Here is a 24,313-nt window from a genome sequence, read left to right as displayed (position 1 = left end):
TTGAGTTCATTACAGAGCCTGAGTTCTCTGACTTCTCTGAACACAAATATAGCATCTTCTTTACACCCATACTCTGTTTTCCTCTGCAGTTTAGGGTTATCAGACATTGCCATTTACAAAGGAAGAAGAATGTTATTTTTCAATGTGAGTCCCATCTAGTGACTACTAAAAATTCCTTGTGCAATATTTTCACTTTTTATTTCCCTCTGAAACTGTATCTGAAGTTTATAAGAAATATCAGGTTGGAATATGCAGATAATGTGTTCAATAAACTCCCCCTTCCAGAAACCAGCTGTTAGAACCAGCAGAAGGGAACAGACAAAATGATGACTATTCAGACCTTTGGTTATATCATTGGGCCCTCGGAGCTGTCCTCTCCACAGACTACTGATTCTGTCCAAGTGCTTTAAACTATCCTCAGTGCTGAATAGATATCCCAGTGCATGACAGTAGAGGTGTAAGCCTCCCAATGAGTGTCCTCGTCTACTGAGTCACCCACCTCTCCATGACTAAATGTGACTTATGAAGTGTCTAACTGTCTCTTGGTGGGCACTCCTGGGGCTTACCCACTGAAATTCTGAAATTCCTGCTGCACTTAAAATTGTCTTTTTAATTTATATATGTAGTCAAACTATCATCTGTTTCATTTCTTACTGGAGCTTGAAAGAAGAACTCAGGAAACTGTGTACATCAGATTACCTCGACATGTGCTACAAAGCACTTCCTAATCATAAAGAGCTGTTTTTTCTTGTCCTTAGCATGTTCCATTCATTGTCTTCTTTTCCTTGTGACTCTAACTAAAAGTAGCTCATGGTTCTAGGGAGTCAAGAGAGCAGTATGCTACAAATGTACTGTATTTTATGTAGTCGGTAGGAGAACAGCATCAACTGTGAGCTATAGTAACTAATTTCAGTGATCTGCTATTATATGCCAGCCACCATTATAGGAACTTTATATTCTTTTTTTATTTTTTCACACATAAACCTATAAGGAGGCACTATTATCCTTACTTTACAAGTGAGATGATTTGTTCAGCATCCCCATCACTAAGTTACAAAGCTGGGATCCAAACCTGAGTCCATCCACAGCTTTGACCTTCCTTGTATCTCCTCTGTCTTTTAGGAAGAGCACACAGCCGTCCTCAGTGGCTGCAGCTGAAAGTGAACGTGCATCTTTAACTGTCTAGCATGGTGGTTCTCAGCCTGTGGGTTACGCTCTCTTTCAAGTCACCACACCTATATTAAAGGTTGCAGCATTTTGAATGTTGAGAACCACTGTTCCAGTAGCTGCTGTGCTCCTGAGTAGCTGTACATTCAGGCCCAGGGTCTTAGCTCCAAAAGAATATGATATTTTGAGGGAGGAGCAGGAGCTTTTTATCATATAAAATATAACAAATAATTGCATTTTAAAAGTGACTTTGACTTATAAATATGTCACTTTTACTTAATTTTAGTTTATGTAATATATGAAACTAGTAAAGGATACTTGAGTAACTTATTTTTCACAGAACAAACGTTCCTCATGTTGTCTGAAAATGAGGAGAAAAGCCCATGTCAAAGTTTATATCAAACTGCCAGGTCAAGCACTCAGGAAGACTCACTCAGTTAGAACTGTGGCAATTCTGTTTCTTACTAAATTTTTAAGAAACATCAGATCAGTTGACTGCTTGCTTTTGCTTAGTCTGATTAAATGATCCTCTGTGCTCATCAAGTAGACACATTGAATGACTACAGTTAATACTCTGACATCTTGCTTTCACTTTTCTAGTAGAAATTTTTGCTTTACTACTCAATAGTTGGCTCTCAAAACAGGAAGGCAAGTTTGACTTCATAAACCCAACAACTAACATTTACACAGTGCCTTCCCCTAACAAAGCAAGCACTGTTCCATACACTGTCTTCCCCTGTGCTGGAGGTCATGTCCCAACCTCCAGATCTATGAGGAGGAAGCTGCTATCCCATAACCACTCTGGGCAGGCCTATGGACCGTGTCTCCAGTTTTAGCCTGTACCTGTCCCACAAATCAAATCTCTGCCTACAAGGAGACTACCTCTCATACTCCTTTGAACCCTCATAGCTTTTAGTACCTTAAAGTTGGTCTTCTGCAAAGCCCAGTGGAAGTAATGGTTTTATTTCTATAATTCAGAAATTTATACACAGGTACAATCAACCCATGAAATGTTACACAGGAACATACCCATGTTTGCATTCACACATTCATGTCATTTTCATGAAAGAGGGAACTTTACTTTCCCTATTCTCAAAGGGATCCATGACATAGTAGAATTAATAACCACTTTTAAAACTTAAGCAGATAGCTATGACATGCTTAAAGATTTTATTTAGTATTCTTAACAAAATTGAAATCATTAGGAATTTAGATTTAACTTGACTGTTATCTGAGCTAATGTGTTTTGGTTTGTTCGAGATGGAAACAAAGCTGAAGCTTCACCTTCAGTCATCCTGTTGGGTAATTAAGTAATTAATGGAACAGTTCTGTGACCAAGGATTTCACTGAGTTACACATTTTCAAAATATCCATGATGGAGGATATTTTGTTAGCAGGACTAACAGTCAACCCCACCCCTGCATTTCCTAGGTTGTTTTGATTTCTGCAGTGTGTGTTTAACTTGTATTTATATGAGAAGTAAGTCGTCATAAGATCAAACACCCTTTTCTTCCCAGAATTGAAGGAGTTTCTTAACTTCCTTTTTGAAATTTGACATCCAGACAGTTTAATTTTATTTACCCACAGGTTAGACTATATATATCCTCTACTATGCTCTTGATTCTGGAAGAAAGGTCGATTTCCTCTTTATTTTCACCTACCTGCTGCTGGTATGTAGTGTGTGTTGCTTCATGTTAGTCATCATGAAGTGTTAGTTGGCATAGTATACAGAATCACCAAGTCAAAATAGAGGAATTTTCTAGGAACTAATTACACCAGTAGATAGCTAACTTAAAGTATGATGTTGTAGCAAACCATTGCTATCATTGCACACTTTGCTGCCTACAGAAAGTAAAACAATTCAAGTATGCCACTTCCCTCTTCCTGTACATACTGCATTTTATCTTGTACAGTGTCAAGCAATAATTGAAAGAATCCAAAATGGAAAATGTTGAGGCTAGAGAGATGATTCAGCAGTAAAGAGTGCCTGATGCTGCTGCAGACCTGGGTTCAGATGCTAGCTCCTATGTCAAGTGGCACATAATTGCTTGTAACTCCAATTCCACAGGATCCAGTTCTCTTTTCTAGCCTCCATGGGTACCCACGCTTATCTGTGCATGCCCACTTATAGACACACACATGTACAAACATGTATGTTTTTAAATGGAAAATGCCTAAAACTACAAAATTGAGAAATCCAAGCATATCTCTTTTAGTCTATAAAGTGTCAATAGATAAATAACAGTTATAAATTCAATTTTCACAAATTACAATTATTCAAAAGAAACAAAAGATTTTTTATTGCCATGGCAAGATTTTTTTTAGCCAGTTCAAAAATGTACTGTTGTCATAACAGTTTTAATATAATATTAATTTTTGAGAATTTCATAATGCATACAATGTATTTTGGTCATATTCACTCCCTGCTCTTCCTACATCTACCTTCATCCTCTCTTAACTTACTATCTTCTTTTTTCTGTCTTCTGTTTCCAATTTGTGCTGCTCATATATGTATGGCCATGAGGCCATTCTTTGGAGAGTGGATAGACTACTAGAAAACAAAGCAAAATGTAAGTGAGATAGTAGCTAAAGAGCACCTCTTCATTAAAGAATTAGTAGACATAGCATTTCTGTAGTAGATGAAAATCCAAGATATGTAGTCAAATTTGTATTCTTCAGATTTGTATTATCTCTCAGATCTTGTAGACACGTGCTACTTCAGCAATTAAAATTTTTACAATGCAGAATTGTCAAGCCCAGCCACAACAGATATATCTACAACATAACTCCTGCACCTAAGGCTTAGGGACCATTTCAGAAGAAGGATGGAAAGATTAGAAGAACCAGAGGAACAACAAGTTTGGTATGAGACTGTGTCTCCTGGAAATGTCAGTAGCTATACCCATGAAGTCAAACCAAAATGGCTGCATAAACAAGACCTGAACTAGGATGATACCTGTAGACATAACAAATGCAGAAAGGGGAAAACTCATGAGATCTCAACCCCAAACTAAGAACTACAGGCAACTAAGGAATGCTGAAAACAGAAGAAAGTCTTCCCTGGGGAAAGATCATACCCATTGGTTACCCAATACCAAATGATGAGGCCTAACAGTATATACATACAAGTAATGTTATATGGACTGAACAGGTTGTATTTATATATTTAGGAATATATACAGACACATAAAACAACAATAAAAGAAAAAGAGGTTATGAATTTGAAAGAGAACAAAGAAGAGTATATGGCAGGATTTGAAGGGAAGAAGAGGAAAGGGAAATGATATAAATATTATTATAATTATCTCATAAAATTTAAACATAACTTAAAATTTTAGAAGCAAGTGATGAAATCACTAGATTTATACATACCTCATTGTGTTGTCATTTTAAATATTTACAATGTGTTCTTTCAAATATTCCTAGATTTAACAGAAAGTGTTTCCCATGACATTTTATGCCTTACTAAATTGACATTAAATATTCCTATGTTTACACACATACATACAATTAATGACTCATGTTACCTATGAAACTTTGCTGTTTTGTGATTTTAAAAATATTTAAAAACCAAAGTAATGCAGTGTTTATTTTTTTACCTCTGTAACTTGTGCTTCATAAAGTAACACACAAACAGTCATATATCTATTTTAATACTAGTATATTCACTTTATAACTCTATTACAAAGCCAAGGTTTGGCCACCAGTGGTCAATGCATATATCACATGGACGTCATTGCAATCAATGAACTGTCACAGGAAAGTCAAAATATAAACAGCCAGCATTGCTACAGCAGCTTAAAGCTGGGATTAACTTGGATCACCTAGTCTTCTGCTTTTAATGAAATTCCCTCCCTTGTATTTTCATGTTTGGGAGAGAGTCCAAAGTTATCTCATGCTAATTTAGTTAGGCAGTGCCCTCCGGGGATGTCACAGGCTTCCCTGACCTCTCCAGAGGAGATGCAGTGAAGGGATGAGGAGAATTAAACATTCCTAAGAAATTGGAAAGCAGCAACCCCCCAGAGAGTTTGCAAAGAAACTAGCTCCAGACTCAGCTGCCAGAGCCTCAAGTCACCTTTTCAGCACTTACTTGACGTCTCTCTCAGTCCATCTGGCTTGACTCAGAGGTCAGCCCGGGGACTAGAGAGAAGTGGCAGCTCAGAGAAGAATTCAAGGGAGGTCCAGCCGAGGCATACTCTGTTTTTGTCTTTTGCTATTATCTGAAGTACATTCGGAAAGGTGGACAGAGTACAGTTAAGTCCTGGCTGACTGCACCTCGGGAAGGGATCCACTGCAGCTGGTATCCCAACACATCTCAGCCCCACTGGTTCTGTGCAAAAGTGAGAAATCACTTTTCAAAGAAAGGCAATTTGTTCAGTAGAAAAAGTTAGCAGAGAGTTAGAGAGGTGAAACGTAATTATACTACCCCATTTCTTCATTGGCTTCTATTTGTGATTCTGAAGGCATTCTTTCTTCTCCATTTGATTTAGGAGAGGGCTTCCAAGTCTGGTATATATTCTGACACCAAGAACTCTCCAGTGCTACCATTCCCATTAAGCTTAAGTTTCTAACTTCTGGTTTCTCTGTCCAAAGTGAGAGAGCAAGAGGAAGGGGAGAGGGAGAGAGCCGTCACAGTAATCATACCATCACAAAGTCAAGCATCCTGACCCTGTGCCCAAGGGGGGAGTGGTTTTCTTTATAAAGACAAAAGTCATTCTCTGCTTCAGACACTCACTTCCCATTTCATATAGCTTTCAGAAAGCATAGCCATCTGACCAGAGAGAGAATATATACAGTTGGGGGCTAAAGTCAAGAAGCTAATCGGGGGACCAAGCATATTTCAAAGGAGCCAGTACAAAGGCTTCCATACCTCAGCCTTTGACATTAGAAATAGTGTGGGATGGGAAGAAAGAAGAGCTCTGAATGGAATCTCAGAGAAGCCTTCCCAAGGCCTCTAGCTTTCCTGCTATTTCCAGGACCTTTCCCCAGGGTGTGAAGGAGTTAAAGGGTCTCCATGAGCCCACACCCCCATCAGGGAGTGTCTTTGGGCATCAGAGAGAATCTGGCACAGGATGTGTTTTCATGGAACTGCTTATCAAAAACTAAGCTTCTGCTGTTTCGTTTCAACGGGTAGATGGGGTGGAAAACTGGCGGAGGGAGCAGGAAATTTGCCTTGTGTTCCTGCTCAGTCGCCATATGACCCTGTTGCAGGTCAGACTCCTAAGCATGTCTCAGTTTCTCCATCTGTAAACTTAAACAATGGATTGAACCTTACTTGATTTTCTTACAAGTGTTGGGAAAAACCTCCTGATTATTCTCAACAGAGCTATGGCAAAAGAACACTTAGGAAGCTTACTCTTGCTCTAGTCTGGGTTCAGGCTGCCCAGTTGCCCTCTTATCGATTTGAGAAGTTTTCAGACCACAGCCTTCAATGCCTATTAGTAGGTTGTATTCCTACCTAACCTTGTTAACACTGTCCCAGCTCTAGGAAGACAGTGGAGGAGCTAAGAGGCCTTTTGCCAAAATAAACAGTTGAAGCTTGGAAACACTTAGGCCAAGATAATTAGAAAAATGGTGTTGAATAAAGGATAGCATTAGGGTTCTGGTATGCTTACACTACAATCTGGTTCCAAACAGCACAATCTGCAGCTTGTGATCAGTTTTTAAAGGTTTTGTTTGTTTGTTTTATTTTGGTTTGATTTAATTTGATATCTACCTTTTAAGGGATTTGATTTATTTACATCTTTCGCTCACCTTTCTGTTTAGACTCTACTTACAGATTTTTCTTCCCCACTGAGAAGTCAAGGTGGAAATTTAACTTTTTTAAAATCTAAATCACTAGTTAGAAATGCTCTTTAACAAAATAATGGCATTTATCAATAATGCAGCTCAGCATTGAATAACCAAGGCTACCCACTTGGAAATGTCTCCCTATATAATACAAACTTATTTTCTTGAAATAGCAGAGACCTACATATAAGACGTATACACACACACACACACACACACACACACACACACACACACAAACCCATATACTGCAAGAGGCTTGTGTTTTTTTAAAAGTTTGACCCTACCCTACACATTTTGGGCAGGGAGTCAGAAATTCCTAAGAATGAAATGTTGGAAGGCCCAGATTCTGTTCTAAAATGCATTTTAAAAGAATTACCACTTTGAAAAATACTGTGTTTCTGTGTTTGGTATGATAACATCCCAGGGAATTATCACATCATAGCTTGAGGATCATTATGGAACACTGATCTTTCAGATAGTCACCCAGGAATTCTCTCCAGTAATATTATTATTTATAATAGAAATAATATTTGGTAGATCACAAAGTGCTCTACATATATTACTGGATGGGATATCTAAAACCCTCTAACCTGTATAAGAAAATCATGGTTGAAATAAGTTAAGGACGTCATCTAAAGCAACAGCCTACCTAGCCACAAACCTAGCTGAATTCTTTCCATAACATAATGGGGAAACTGTCCCTTCATGCCCATTCATTCTCCTATAAAATTACTCCATTTGGATAGATGAACACACCCACATACCTCACCTCTTGTCCCTGTGGCCATCTCAGTTCACACCTCCTATACATGTTTTGGGTGTTTTTCCCCCCCTAGGGGTTGTTATCCATGTGTGAGGGGAGCAGAGGTCAACTGTGGGTGTGTTTCCTCAAGAATCATCTATCTCCCTTTCTTTTTGAGGCAGAGTCTCTCCCTGAACCTAGAGCTCACCATTCTACCCAGCACTTCCATTACAAGCACCATGTCACCACCATTCCTGGCTTTTCATGTTGGTGCTGGCAAAAGAACTCAGGTCCTCAAATAAGCCATCTCCCCAAATCCACAGTTTGTTTTCATACTTTTACATTTCTGCTCTCAAGTCTTTCCACAGGTGTAAAGAGTACTTTCTATCTTGTATAAAAGTACATATGTTCTTGCAGAAAAGTGTCCTACGCTGCTGGCACTGCTTTTATTGTTAAGAACAAGATTATTTCTTCACTCTTAACCTCCAGCCTTCATGGTTGTACACGAAGAAATAGAGAAAGACAAAATAGTCAAGACTCTCTTGTTGGCTCCTAAAGACCCTCCAATTGGCAGGGGGTTGCAAGGGCAGCACCAGCAGCTATCACTGTCTCCTCCTGGTGTGCATCCTTCGGAGCCCTGTAGTAACTTGCACTGCATATTTCTGAGCAAATGGTTAGCCCCTGCCCCTTTCCATGATGGTCCTATCAAAGTTCCAATCTAACACTAAATGGGAGACAGCAATGTATCCTACAGACAAAAACTGGTGCCCACTGCTTTACAGATCTTGGAGCCATCATGATACCAACTGGAATGTCCTATTGTCCCTATTGATTACCCCAAAGCAAACATGCAGTCCGTTGTACTAGTAGGAACACAATACTTGGGCTTTTTTCTGCTTTTTTTTTAAATTCCTGTTTTTCCTGGAGTGTGTTACACATAGTACAATCTATGTGAAAGAATCGAAAGGAAGGAGCAATCATAGTGCTGTCACTTGAGCAAGTTTGTTTGTTCTCACACTGACCCCACTCTCTAATATCTGCACACTCAGTCTGTAACCCATCTGGAGAGCAAAAAGAACACCCTGGAGGGAGCATTTCTCACAAGACAGATTACTCTTAGGGAGACTCTGGGGCTTTATTTCTCTGTCTTTGGAGAATTGATGTACTGGAAGTTTATCTGCAAGACTTAATTTGCTGATTCTTCAGCCTAATTTCACCATCCTCTTACTCCATTTAAAACCAAATTTATTGTTATTCTAGGATGCACTCTAGAGGATAGAACCTTGGAGCTACTAAGTTGAGAAGAGACAGCTGCTTTGTATTCTGAATGACCCATGCTCTACCTTAGAGTGTTCCAAAGCAGGCCCAGCAGCCCTCCTCACCCTCACCTGCCTTATTTTTCTCTCTCATGCCTCAGAACAAAGTTTATTGTAACAGTAGGGTGTGTAGTGTGATTACCACATGTGTCTAGCTCACTGGCAGGAGCAGTATGCCAATGGTCTAGAGACATGTAGACTACTACAAATTGCTAGCTTTTAAAAATATTGATTTTTAATTTTCTAGACTAGTAAGTAGATTGTCTTTGATGCCATTCTTTAATAAAGTGATCCGCATTCCCTAGGATCTTAAAGCAAAAACTAAAATCTAGAGAAATGGCATTAAAATTTAGTTTGAAACCTGACAGTTTGAAGGTTTCTGAAAACTTTTCTCCAAAGTACAATGCAATGAAAACACCATCTAGTTCTGTGAGAGCAGTGAGTCCTGCTGGGTGCAGAGCATGCCACTGGAAGACTGAACATCGCCCAGCTCCCCAGGAAGGTTCAGATCACAGTTAGTATCTGCCTTTCATAAACACTACTCAAAGTGCTCTTTCTCTGAAGGTTGGAGACTGAGAGAATGAAGCACACATCCACTCCAGGCCAAGAGTTGCGTCATTAGCCCTGTGTGATCAATAAGTACATTGTGGTGGTGATTTCATAGCTGATTAACTGATGTGTCTACAAGCCAACACTTGACTTGAAAGGCTGGTCTGGCTGCTCACTGTATGAGCGTGGCCTTCACTAGCCTGCCTGGCAGCCAGCTCTTAGCTGTGCTGTCCCAACCACAGCCCTCAGTTTCATCGTGAGTAACCCATCAGCCAGAGCCTGCACTTCTGTGAAAGAATGGGCATTTTGTCTTTTCAGTCAATACCAAACAACAAGATAATTAGTATTGGGGAGGAGAAAAAAAAATGAATAGAAACTACTTCCGATACCTGATTGTGGACACTTCTTCACCTTTGATAATTGAGATAAATGGGAATAGCAACAGTGAGTGTGTGTCAACACAGAAAGGTTAACTTGATAGAAACTACCAGTGTGTCTCTGTCACTACTGAAAGTCAGGGTTCCTTGACATTTCTTGAATTGATTTCCATTGTGTTGCCTTTGATTTATGTCAAGATCTTAGAGCTCCATCTTGGAGTTTTTGCATTCTTCTTACTGACTTTCTGTTTCATTTTTAAGGAAGTGAAGGTTATAGTTTTTTGTTTGTTTTTTCCTCTGGCATTTAATATCACCAGTTATGGGGTAAACTTGAGGGAAAAAGTGGGAAGAAAACTGAATGTGTTAAAGATTCTTGCTGTTCATTATTAGTGGGATTTCCCAAGTGGAGCATCTCTGTTTTATTTTGCCTCCAGCCAACACTTGATGATCTGTAATAAAGCACTATGCAAATACTTTAATGTATTAAAAGAACAATATTTTGATACTCATTGACACAAGTAAAAAAATCCAACACTAAAATAATGTTCGAGAAAACAATGAAGATATTGTTCATTCATTCACATGAAATGAATGCTGAAAATTTATTAACAGAAAAGAGTCCTCTTAGATCTTAGTCTTTAACATTTGCCTAGGTTACACTACTTAATGTGTTATACAGTAATAGATTTTTATTATCAATATTGAGCAATCACTGATGCTGATCAAACTATTGAAATTTTCATCACCAAAAAATAAGTAGTAATTTCCCGTGGTCTAATAAATTATAAATTTCTCTAAAGACCCCTTAAAAATATTTTCACTTATCTCAAAGTTTTCAAATACTTAAGAACATATTTTGATAATGCTAATTTATCATAGGCTTGCTTTTCTAGATTTTGTATAGTTAAGTATGCTTAAAATTTTTTAAAGTCTCCCATGACCCTTTGTGTATGTTTTAATAATTGTGCTTGTAGAACAAAATTTTTATTTGTACTTTAAATATTGGAGAACAAAATGGGCTGTTTTGGTCTTTAGCTTTGTTTAGTTTAGTGTGGATTTGCTTTTATTGAGAAAGGGGTGTGTGTGTGTGTGTGTGTGTGTGTGTGTGTGTGTGTGTGTGTGGTGAATGATGGCTAATTTCTCCTGTGTCACTGTACTCACAGAAACTGTTATGATCAATATTTTCTTAAATTTTCTTATATTATCTGTGTTGATCAAAAACATTGCAGAGCCAGCATCTAGGAATCTTTGTAATAGACACTTGAGGAACACAAGTTAAACCAAGGCAGGTAGAGCAATTTGACCACTCATAAGAACAGAACTCCTCTACTAATTATAGAGGGCACTTTCAAATTTAGCAAATAAAATTACAGCTCTTCTATACAAGAATATTTTTAAGAATACTGATAGAAGAGTGACTTTCAACTGGACACTGACTTTAGTAATTGGGCTCTCTGGAGAATACATATTTGAAGAGTTTCCATGAATATGTCAAATATGATACTAGGTTCCCAATTACTAAAATGGTGGTCAACCTTGCTCACTATTGCTGTTATTGTCACACAAAAGCCAAGGGATGGTCACAGAAGTAGCACACCGATGAGCAACACTCTTGCTCTCATGCTGGGTCCCTCCAACATGGCAAGGTGCACTTGGGTTGCCACTAGTCACGTGGTGCTTCCCCACTGAGTTCTCCATTCAACCCTTAGAACATGTCTTTTCCCTGGGCTTGCAAGTCCATAACTCATGGTTGGCCTCTAGCTGTCTTCACCTGAGTTTGTTGGCACACAGACCAGAAACCAATTCAATTAAAGCAGAAAAAGATCTATTGTAGGAGCCTTGGGTATTCTTCTCAGGCTCAGAAAGTAAGACTTATTTTGTTCAGTGCTTCTGATGCTCTCATTCTCCATATTCTGACTTCTCTACTCTATGTTTCCTCCTTTGTGCTGGGCTTACATCCCCTGGGCAAGCCTTCCCTCTGCATCAGTATGGAGCAAGCTCCAGAAGCCTCAGTAGACACTACCCTGTTTGCTTGGTTCAATGTCTATGTCTGATTCAGGCATCTTTGACACTATGATTGATCCAGACTTGTCAGGTCTCCATCCATTATAAGGAGGTTGGTTAGTCAGGAAGCACAGTAACAAGTCACCTGGTTCAGTGACAGCTGCCTTTGATTCTCCTTCAGCTAGAGTGGTGGGTGAGACCAGTCTTACTTATTGGGAGGAAAGCTTTATTTAGAAAGGAGCCATGACTGCTGGCTCACAGACACCTCAAGGAGTTTATGTCTTTTCTATGTCAGTTTTGAAAGTCCCCAACCTAGGTACAGCATCTATTCTCTCTGTCCCTTCCTAGAACATCTCCAGAGCCTAGCATTTAGCAGGCAGTCTGTAAGTGTTTTAAATGCTTGATCTGCTGTCTGGGTCAGCCTGCAACAGTGGGTCACCTGCCTTGTGCTTTAATAGAGTGCAGCAGAAAGCACTTGTGGGAGCTGGAGCTCCAGCGCCAGCTCGGCACTGAAGTGGGTGTGTGACTGTAGGCGAGCCACTTAATCTCTCTGGTTTCAGTTGCTTCATCTTTAGAGTGAGTTGAATTGAATGAGAACAGCTCTGAGGCCCCTTCCAGCTATAAAATTCTGTGGCTCTGACTAACTGACTTGGGATTTAACTCACCCCACCTTATAGGCCATCCTTCCCTTTTCCATTTATGGGTATGAGTTTTGTCATGGGTATGGACCAGTCATTCTCCCAAGCTACATAATCATTGTCATCTTCCTTCTCCTGATAATGAATAATAGGGTTGTGTGTGGTTTCTTTTTTATTTTTATTTTTTTTTTAGCACTTCCTATGTCTTGGGCACACTTGCAGACATTTTAGATGTTAGCTAATTTATTCTTAAAACAACCTCATGAGATAGGATACCCTTTAATTGAGTATCAGGTTAGTTTACCAGCAGTTACCTGTAAGCAGCAGGCTGGAATTGAATCCCAGGTAGTCTTGTGCTAAGCCTGCCGCAGTAGAGCTCCAGGTGTATTTAGAACAGCACTCCAGCTTCCCATGAACTTGTTGCATATGCATGCTCTCTGGAGCCATCCAGGCCTTTCTGTTAGAATCTCCTGGGCTAAAGAAGGCCAGCAATTTCCTTTTGTCTTCCAGATGATTCTGATGTATGCTAAAATTTGAGAATTCCTGCCACCTTTATCACATTTCTCCAAACCCAGAAATGTTCTTTTGAGTGTTTATCACAGGTATTCTGGCAGGAAATGGGGTATATGCTATTCTTGCCAATGTCTGGGTAATTGAGGCGGGCACTCAAATGCCACTGCCAATAAAGGTGAACCTGGATAAGCTTTTTTTTTTTTTTAGCTCTTTTACTTTTCTAGTTTAACAAGACTGGTGAAATGGATGCAGAAGTCAGGGTGTGGACACAGTGCGTGAAGATGAGGGAGAGGTGGGATTATTTCTCCAGAAGTGTTCTTCCTCCAAAAAGCCCTGTAGTCTCTCAGAAAGATTGTGTAGGCAGGATTAAGGTAGTGTGTCATGTAGTAGGATAACCCTCTTTCCTTAATCTGAAGCCTGCTCTTTGCCTTGCAATGCCCAGAATGGCATGCCCTCATGTGGCCACAGAGCTCTTTTGATTTGAGATACGCTATAAGTGCAAAGATTTAAAAAATAGTACAGGTATGTGAAATACCTGGATAATGTTTATATCAGGATAAAATACTAATTATACTGAGTTAAATAAAACATTAAAACTAACTTCTCTTGCTTTTGTAATGTGTCAGAAAATTTTAAAGCCTTTATATTTGGGCTGATCCTGCCCTGTATATTAGTACATGGACTAGCAGTTATTTAATGGAAAGGAGAATCCCATGGCAACACCAGGACCTACTATTGAAAGGAATGTAGAACCAGTCCAGAATTTAGATTCTCAAGGTCATCATACTCAGGTGGTTTGGGCAGGCTTGATGAATATGGTCGTAGAAAGGCAAATGGATTAGAAGAGGTTTACATAGCACAGTCAGTAGCTAAAAGCAAGGAAGTGGCCAACCAGGTACTCGTAAGAAACTTCCTCTGCCATTCTTAGAGCTTCTATATTGTCTCTGCTGAGCCAGACACTAATTCTAGAACAGCTTACCTGAGTATTTGAGTGGGAGTAGGTAATTGGAAACACCTGGCTAAGGTAGGTGGCTGGGTGTACTCCAGGAAACAACTACTTCTGGGAAGAATGTTGTGACAGTAGTATTGTTGGGGCCAAGTTAGAACACTTGTCAAATTATAGTGACCTGAAAGTGAGCTTCTGCATCCCAGATGTCAGTCTTTAATTTATTATTCCATCATATAAACCAATAATTGGACAATATAAGGAAATATGGAAATATGTAAAGAAACTGAAAGTGTAGAGCCAGGTATGGTGGTGCATTCCTGTGATGTCATCAGGAGGCAGAACAGGACTCTTTCCAGTGCCATGACAGCCTGGGCTACATGGAGAGTTTCAGGCCATCCTGAGACCCCATCTCAAACAAATACACACAGATGTAGGAATTTTCTGCAATACCTAAACATTCATCTGGCATTACAGCCCTCACACAATATACTTTTGTGATAGGCTCTTCTAGAAATAGATATAATAATCCCACCCATCCTGCACATCATTTTTTAGTATGACTATATCTATAAGAAGAGAAATCCTATTTCCCCTATGTTTGATAATGAACTGTAATCAAAAGCTTGCTTAGAAAGTGATAGCAGCTAATGGGTTTGCTGCTCTCTCCCCTAATAAGTTTCTCCCCCGAATTGAAAAAGTGTAGCAATAGATATGTTGAGCAAAGCAACTCCTGAGCAGTTTTACCAGTCTCAGAGAAGCCAAAGAAGTCTTGTACACCCAAGCCATGGCAGGAAAGTTTTATAGATTATAGGCAAATGGTGATGATGTATCTTCGACAAGCTGGGTTCGTGCCCAAGTGTGGTTAAAAGCTGAGTGCTTAGATGGGGATGTGTGGGCCTGGCAGCAACAGGGAAGGAAGCTGCAGTAGTCCCAATAATGTGGAACTAGGCTTTTGGTGCTTTTCCTTTGTTCCAGCTCTCTGAGCAGGTAGGGTTTGGAGAAAGACAGAGAGACAAGAATGGAGCTTCCTGGACCATGCAAGGGCAAGCTGGAGGTTCCAACTGAACATTGGCTTCCAGGACAAGCCTCTTAAGGCCTTCAGCTCTCTTCACATTTGTAGGAACAGATACCATGTAAAGAAGCTTGAGCCAGGGTGATAAATGATGGGAGACCATGTCAGTGAAGAATGACCATGAGGAGTCCTGAATGTAGGCAAGACTAGAAATCAAAGTTCAGGGGGGAAGCCATCACCATTCCATAGTCCAGCCTGATCCACATAGCCAGAATCACCAGGAATCAAGATGAGCCATGTCCTCCAAACTCTCTACAAGTTCCAGGCAACAAAAACCTGAAGTCACTATGCTTTGGAATGGTTTAGGCAATAAATTGATCAATTTGACATTTATTTTTACGTTTATTTTCTCACTCAGGTTCTTTTATACATCATTTTTTTAAACCTGAAAAGTTTTAATTAAAAAACACCATAGAAATACTCAGATTCTTAACTATGTATGTGTTAATATTATCTTAATTACCCTTATAGTTAAGACTTATCCATTGACAGTAAACCAAAAGTATTTTAAAGATATTGCTAATCCCACTGGGCAAGAATAAGACCATTACCACAATTGTTGAGCCAAATTTGAAAGAAGCTTTATTAGGTACTAGCCAGGAGAATGGACACTGGCTAGGTCCATACCTGGGATTTCCAGAGTTCAAATTACATTATAAGTCCTGAATTATGTTAGTGAAGGGCTTATAAAGGCAAACCCCACAAGGCTGTGTCCTTCCAGCCTTTGTCCAATCATAGGCAAGCATACATCCTGACGTACTTCTTGCCTGTGTACCTCCTCCAAGCACACCCCAGCAAGGTTTTTTACAGAAGTAAAAACAGTAACTTGTTATCTTATATGAACACCACCTCCTAGCACTCCAGGAACTTATCTGTCCTTGGAAAAGTAGGGCTTATAGGTTGGAGGCATTTTTGTTTTATAGATCTCTTAAGAACAGTAACTTAAACTTAAAACATAATGTTCCTCAGCTCAAAAAAAAAAAAAACAAAACCATAATCCTCACAATGTTTTTCAAGATATGTGTAAAGCATTTTAATTAATATATTTATTCTTAAAATGTATTTTTGTACTATTCATCCTTTGTGTCCTGTTTGTTTTTGATGACCTACTAAGTCCAATTTATGCTAACCATATTCTCCTAGCCGTGGAGTCAACACAATAGGACATGGTGGAACTATCAAGGACCACACCCTTAAAGAAAACTGACTCTCCTTCCCTCAGAAGCCATCAGTTGCCAGTAACTTCTTAGTTAGGAATAGGGGCTAATGAGCCATTCCCCTCTCTGTGCTGGAATGTTAACTGGCTTGATCTTGTACAAGCTGCCACAGCTGTTCATGAGTGCAGCATCCTGTCATGTCTGGAAGACACTGCTTCACTTCAGTCCTCCATAACCTCTGGCTCTTACAATCTTTCCACCCTACCTTCCTTGATGGTCCCTCAACCAGGGGTTGGGGAAATGATAGAGATATCTTACTTGTTTGTGGGTGAACATTGCACTGACATTTACTCTCTGCAGTTTGGTCACTTGGGAATTTCTGCACTATGCAATGTCTACTGCACAAAGAAATTTCTCTAATGAGGCATGAAAGCTGAATAACCTAAAAATATAGATATATGAATTTAGAAAGTAGTTTGATACTATTTGCACTTAGCAAAATAACATTAGTAGGTTTACCCATAAGAACTGTGAACTTTGCAACCACAGATTCTCAGCCATATTTACAGTACCAGGAATATTTCTTTTGTGGAACAGGCATCAAACCCAATCAAAATGTGGTTGGTTACCCCCATATCATGTGTGCCAATATCATACGTATCTTGCTACAGTCTGTCGTTATTGTAGGTCACAGGGTTCACAGATGGTAAGACTAATGATGACATCCTCCCCATCTCCAGTAGCCTACACAGCATCTGCTGGAACCATGAAAGCTAGACAGCAGGGAGGATTCTCTCTGGTTGGTACCATGTAATTTCTCAATGTCCCGTGACCAAAGTAGTTGGTGTCTTCAGCAAGAGGGTCTTACTACCAAGTTCCAGTGGGCATCTAAAAGCAATGGGAATAATCTGTATTGTTTGGGGGATCTCCAGAATACCTCTAACCAACAACTCAAAGTGGGTATCCCACATATAACTTTTTATTTGACAACCTATAGCTTCTGGGAGTACTATCTTTCATTTATTATTTACAAGTTTGATGTAGCTGAGATTGATCTTGAATTCCTGATCCTTCTGCCTCTGCCTTTCAAGTACTAGAATTACAAATGTGAGCCACACACCTGTTTTAAAATAACAAAGGATAATTCTTTATACACTCATTCATGGCATATGGATGTTGAACATTATATCCAGTTTGTTATATAGCCCTAATCCTTTGAGGCATTATACTTTTAAAAATGGATGTAAAGAAAGAAATATATTTAATTGACTGGACTATTTGGATTCAGTATTCTCTCATTTAAACATTCTCAAATGAAGAACAACAAAAGCTATGTAAGAAACAGTAAACCAGCTTTGTTTTAACAGTGAAATTGGCCATAACTTGAATTACAAAGTACTATTGAATGTGGAGCAGATGCTATCAAATTTAGTGGGAAACACACACACACACACACATACACACACACACACAAATATACACACGGAGTCTGTCCACTAAGTGCTGTTACCTGAGAACAAATATATTTGCATATAAGCAAATATATGCCATATTTATCGTTCTGGGTCTGTGTTACCTTAATCTGGATGATTTTTTTCTAGTTTCATTCATTTGCCTGCAAATTTTATGATGTCATTTTTTTAACAGCTGAGTAATACTTCATTGTGTAAATGTACGACATTTTCTTTAACCATTCTTATGTTGAGAGACAACTAGGTTGTTTCCAGTTTCTGGCTGTTATGAATAGTTAAGTTCACAATTGAGTGAATTACATTCAAGATATTAATTATACTCATTCATTAATTACACTCATGATATTAATTACATTTATAGTATTCATTGATTACATTCCAGCATTCATTCAATAACTATATTTATGATGTTCATTAATTGCATTAATTGTATTGATTTTTTTACATTCATGATATTATGTCCTGATACTACTGTTTCTTTGTGGGACTTTTCCATCACACAAAACAGAAACTCTGTATTTAGGAAATCATTGCTCTATATTTCTTTCTTCCCCATCTTGAGATAATGTCTGATCTTTCTGTCTCTATGAATTTGTATATTCTGTATATTTCATTTTTAATTATAATCTGTTTTTATGTTCAAGCTATCTGTGTATTATTTCTCCTGCAGTTGTACATAAAATGTTTTTACATTTAAAAAAAGGACAAATACAATAGAATTGTATTACATTAAGTATATAGAATTTCTTGAGTTCTTGATATATTTTGGCTATTAATCTTCTTTTAGATATGGAGTTAGTAAAAATCTTTCCCACTCTGTAGGCTGCCACTGAAAAACATTATGCTTTGCCTTACAGAGATGTTTCAGTTCATAAGGTCCCAATTGTTGATCTTAAGAATTTCTTGTCTATTAGTTCTTCCTGCTCAGTAACTGTATCTATAAAATACATCTTTATCTCTAAAGAACCTTCACTCAATGGCATCTGTATACATGTCACTGGTTTTGCCCATAAATAAATTAAGAGGGCCATCATGTGAGGCTTTATTTTTATACTCCATCCTTTTGTTAACATAGTTTTATTTGTCTTAATTGGGTTGTTGGATTTTTTTTCTCAGAAATGTCAAAGAGCTAGGCATAGTAGCACATGCCTGCAATTCCAGCACTTGAGAGGAAGAAGCAAGGAGGATCAGGAGTTCATGGCCAGTTTCAGCTACATAGTAAGTTTGAGGCTAGCTTGAACTTCATGAGAGCCTATCTTAATACAAAACAAACAGAACCATAGTAGACAGACTTTCCTGAGCTAATCCTGAGACTTACCTCCATGAGTTACACAGAGCCTAAGGCTTGGCCTACCTTAATCCATTGAGGTGCCAACCCAGACTGTGACTACCAGCTGTCATGAAGAAAACTTCTACAAAGTAAAGGGTAAATATAAAATACATGTGAGAGGAGTCCCATGTGGCATCCTTTGTTGCAAACTTTACTTTTGCTTTGTTCAAATTCACCATTTTTTGAGTGGCGCTCAAGGGCGGGGTGGAGGTATGGTTCAAGACATGGTTTCTCTGTGTAGGCCTGGTTGTCCTGGAACTCCCTCTGTAGACCAGGCTTGCCTTGAACTCAACAATCCACCTGCCTCTGCCCCTTGAGTGGTGAGATTAAAGGCAGGCACCACCACTGCCCAGCAAATTCACTTTTTCTTAATTATTGTTTTACCATAGATTTTTGTTTAGTTGGTTGGTAGGTTAGTCAGTTAGTTTGGTTTGATTTTTTTCTTACTGAAGATTAAACCCACAGTCTTGTACTTGGTGTTCAAATGTTCTATACTGAGCTATGTCTCCAGCCTGGATGGTTTGTATTAGAATTATTTCCTAGATTTTCTCCCATGTATTATGTGCATATATCCATATAATTATTGGGTTTTATGACAATTATCACATAAATACACACATAATAAATTTAAAAAATAGCTCATAGGCATGAAAATGCCAAGCTTAACAAAGCAGCAGTCAAATGCACATAGTTAAACATCACCTTGATTAACCAATCTTGTTATTCATGGTGCCAACTCAGTTAATCAGTGTTCGTGGCTTGGATACTGAACTGGAGATTAATGGCAAAGTGGAAGCAATTGTGGGATCCAGATTTTTAAGACAAACACACATCATACCCCAAAAGGTATGCATGGAATCAGTGTAGTCAGTCGTCTGTGGTGATGTACTTTCAGTGTTCTCCTTCACTGGGCCACTGTGAGCAGCCATTGGAGCTGGCAACTTACTGATCAGGGAAGACTCGCCTCTTACCAGGGCCTCCTGAACCTCTTGTAGTCACATTTATCATTTGAAGAGCTGGACAGAGGACTATGAAAGGGTGTTTTTGTCTGAAACTTTCAAATGTAAAGTTCTTTATTTCTCTAAATTAATTTGTAAAACAGGTTAAGTATATAGTTGCAAGAAAGCATATTACCATAGCTATACTCGTCTCAACTTGGCTGACAAATGTCAATTGTACAGCATCAGATTTCCCTTAACCTCATGGGCCTTGAATGCAAAATAAATTGAGATGTGACTGTAAAACTGTATTGTTCTCTTGCCACTGAAGGACATTTTCATGGGGAAGAATCTTACTCTGGTACATCCCTTATGTAATTTGCTTTCCTCCCTGTGCAATGGATAAAAAACAGGTGTGGGGGGGCTGGTAATCAGGTCAAAAATGAAAGTAAATAAGTATCTGAGGAAGTGACTAAGTCAGTCACATCCTTAAATGGCCTCAGAAGAATGTCAGATGACTCCTGCTTTTCTTCTTTGATTCCATGAGAGACAGAAAAGAACACTGACCTCTAAAACACATAACTGCTTCTGCCTTCAAAAGCCAAAACTAGGTGGTGATTTGCTCATAGCCCATGGCCCATCATGTCATGGGTCATGTGGTCCCACATGTGAACAGGAAGGTGAGAAGGGGTGAACTCTCACCTTGGTTGTGCCATCCATCAGAAAACAAATGGAGCAGATCTATGTGTGCAGCTTAACACGGAGGTGAGGGCCATGTCCTCCTCACACAGGGGCCTTTGTCTCCCGGACATGATCTGGCATTAGGAGGGGATGCACTGGGCCTCGACTTTGTAGCAAATTACTAACCCATTATCACACTAGAACATAGGATCGTTTATCTTCTAATCCAGAGTGTCACCTGTTCTTCATTTACCAGTCAATAATCATTAATTATGCTCTGTGGAAATTTAAACAAAGCTCATTCCCTCTGTTAGAAACCAGTAAAGTCTTTAGCAATAACAAATAGATCTGGAATTGTATATCCTTTCCCTCTCCATTCCCAGACTGGAGTCTGGCACATTATGAACTGTAGAGGAAATGCCTAGAAATTGATAGGTCAAAGGCCCCAAATAGTCTGATAGAAAAAAAAGGAGCAGACTCTTGGCTCTGGCTCCCTTTAAAGCAAGAGGCTCCCACTGATCTCCATTCCTGCCAGGAACATACAAGTCCTAAGGACCTGGCCTTGCCTCATGTAAACAGACCTACAGCAACCAGAAGCCACTCCTGTCCTTTTATTTCGACTAAGCTTTTGTTTCCTTCCATGTGAGAAAAATAAAGACAGGAAGAAAGAAAGAAACCCACAGGAGATCTGAAGAAAAAAAATCAGCTGAGTGGTCCTGAAATTTATACAAAAATAAAAATGTTATTTTTAAAATGGAAATCTGAGTCAAACACTTGATCATATTTACCCTGTTCACACCTAATCCCTCAGCCAAATGTTCAAACAGAAATTCTAGCTAGAAACATAATTTTTCCTAAAACTCTAGAAATAGTTTGACAAAAGCAAAAACTTGTGTGTCTATCTGTGTGCATGTATGCATATGCATGCATATGTGTGCCTTGACATGCTGCAGGCTTTCACACAGTCAAGGGAGGTAAAAGGGTCGCCTTAGTTGGGAAGGGCACCAACGGGCAGCTTGAGACCAGGTAGGGCACAGTGCTTTGTGTGGTTGGTTCACAGTGAGACAGCAAGATCTCATCCTAGCTAGGGACCCTGAACCAGAACATGGGGGTGGAAGTCAACTGCCTGAGACAGATTAGGAGGGATTATACATTCCAGGTTATGAGGCACATGGTCAATCAGAGCCTCCAAAGAGCCCCAGGCCTGTGCTTGTATGTGAATACCAACTACACCTATGTTTTAAAAAATGTTTTTTTGTTGTTGTTGTTGTTGTTGTTGTGTTTTGGTCTGTGTGTGTGTGTGTGTGTGTGTGTGTGTGTGTGTGTGTGTGTACATGGGTGCAGGTGCTCATGGAAGATAGGTCAGATCCCTGGAGCACTGGAGCAGGCAGTCAGCACTGCCTGATGTGAGTGCTGGGAATCAAATTCCTGTCTTCTGGGAGAGCAGTGAGTAGTCTAAAACACCGAGTCATTTCTCCAGCCCCATAATCTGTATCCCTCAATTTTATTTATTTATATAGACATATATATGTGTGTATATGTATATATAAAATATACCTGTATAGTTGATAATGTAATTCTAAGCTGTGGAAACAGTAGGCGTACATGCTACTGATAAATGCTTTTCTAAGCAAATAGAATCGATTGTGACAGTTTCTCCTAGTCCATGGTTCAAAATACTGCTTCATTTGTGCCAACTTCTCTAACTCTCAGTGTGTAAATTTCTGTCACACTGTGAAGGTTGACCAACCAATGTTGACAACTTGTTAAAATGCCAGTAGTTTCTATTGTGTGACTCTGTTACCTGTGTTTCTTTTGTACTGCTAAGCTTTCCACTTCGTGTTGACAAATGGGGTTGTACTTTTGAGGACTTTGAAAAGACTTTTCTTGTCTGCCATCTGTGACACGAAGGGCACTTAAACAATGCCTCTGGGATGATTCTTGCATTGATGTTCTATACAAAGGTTATTCACTGGATATTGATAAACATTTTCCTCTTTTTTTTTTTTTTTTTTTTTGAGACAGGGTTTCTCTGTCTAGCTTTGGAGCCTGTCCTAGAACTCACTCTGTAGCCCAGGCTGGCCTCGAACTCACAGAGATCTGCCTGCCTCTGCCTCCCGAGTGCTGGGATTAAAGGCGGGCGCCACCACTGGCACATTTTCCTCTTAAGTTGTGGTCTGGAGACCTGCTGTGTAGCAATCTCCTGGTCTGCTGAAGATAAAGATTCCTAGAGACCATGACTGAGCCAAGTGTTCATACCAAAATGTTCTCCAAGATGAGAGCCATCTTCAGTAATTAGAATACTGCATTAAGTTCACACTCATTTTCTAACTCTCACACTCATTTTGTAACTCTAACTTCCATATCCAATCATGTGCTTTGATAATATTACATTCCCACAGTGATCACAAAGTAACTCTCAAATGATTTTACTTGTTTCTTTCTAGGCTATGTGGCTGATGTTGCAAAATGATGAGCCAGAGGACTTTGTCATAGCTACTGGGGAAGTTCATAGTGTCCGTGAATTTGTTGAGAAATCGTTCATGCACATCGGAAAAACCATTGTGTAAGTACACCTGCTGGTTGCTTGCTGCTTGCTCACCAGGTATTTGTTGCTCATGCTCTTCCACTTGATTCTGCTTCCCATCTCCCTCTCTCAGTCTCCTGCAAAGCAATATCAAAGGTCCTTTGTGAGTCTCATGTCCAACTCCAGTTAGTGTGTCAAGTCTTTATCAGCTTCTATACCAGTCTTCTCAGGATTTACTTTTATTATTTTAATATTTTTCAACTTAAAATTTCTGGTAAGGTAATTTCTGTGTTGTATAATGACTTTACTACAGCTAACTATATCCTTTCCTGACACCAGTGTTGTAGTTGGAATCTTCAAAGTTCTTATTAATGAAATCAAACCTGAGGCCAGTTATTGGGGTGACTGCTGGAAGATCAGAGACACAGAACAAGCCACAGCTATCTCACCTTGCTAGTTCCTCAGGTGATCCTTTTTCCTCAGGCTGGAAGCTTCTGAGTCCTCCTCCACATGAATCTCAGCTGAACTGTGCTGCTCCAAAGCCTGAACGCTAAACCAGCCAAATGCTCAACTAACTTAGTTCCTGGTCCTCGCACCTTATAAACCTTTCTGCTTTCTGCTATCACTCCCTGGGATTAAAGGCTGGATTTCTGGAATAAAGGCATGTGTCACCATGCCTGGCTGTTTCTAAAGTGGCCTTGAACTCAGAGATCCAGCTAGCTCTGCCTCCCAAGTGCTGGGATTAAAGGCGTGCACCAACACCTCCCAACTTCTGCTATGGCTTGCTCTGACCCATTTTCTAGCCACCATTTGTGGCTCTGTATCTAGTGGCTGTCTGTTCTCTGACCCCAGATAAGTTTATTACCTGCACAATATTTTTGGGAACACAATACCACACAGTGTGAAAACATTGCTCAATATTTTTTAGTATGTTCATATATACATGCATATACATATGTGTATATATGAACACATACACAAAGTGTTTTTTTTTGACACAAGATTTCTCTAGTGTAGCTCTGGTTGTCCTGGAACTTTCTCTGTAGACCAGGCTGGCCTCAAACTCAGAGATCCACCTGCCTCCACTT

At 39.4% G+C, this 24,313-nt stretch overlaps 1 protein-coding gene across 2 annotated transcripts in view; it reads left to right on the top strand.

Annotated features, from left to right (window-relative positions):
• Positions 1-24,313, top strand: part of Gmds (GDP-mannose 4,6-dehydratase) — a 575,398-nt gene that overhangs the window by 425,895 nt on the left and 125,190 nt on the right. For both annotated transcript variants that reach the window (XM_036188740.1, XM_036188741.1), the window contains exon 8: positions 23,146-23,264. In XM_036188740.1, the coding sequence (XP_036044633.1) occupies positions 23,146-23,264 (119 nt within the window). The remainder of the gene's footprint in view (positions 1-23,145; positions 23,265-24,313) is intronic.

Source organism: Onychomys torridus, chromosome 5 (assembly GCF_903995425.1).
Source record: "Onychomys torridus chromosome 5, mOncTor1.1, whole genome shotgun sequence".
NCBI lineage: Eukaryota > Metazoa > Chordata > Mammalia > Rodentia > Cricetidae > Onychomys > Onychomys torridus.
The sequence above is the reverse complement of the archived record's forward strand: the minus strand, read 5'-3'. Positions and strand labels throughout refer to the sequence as shown.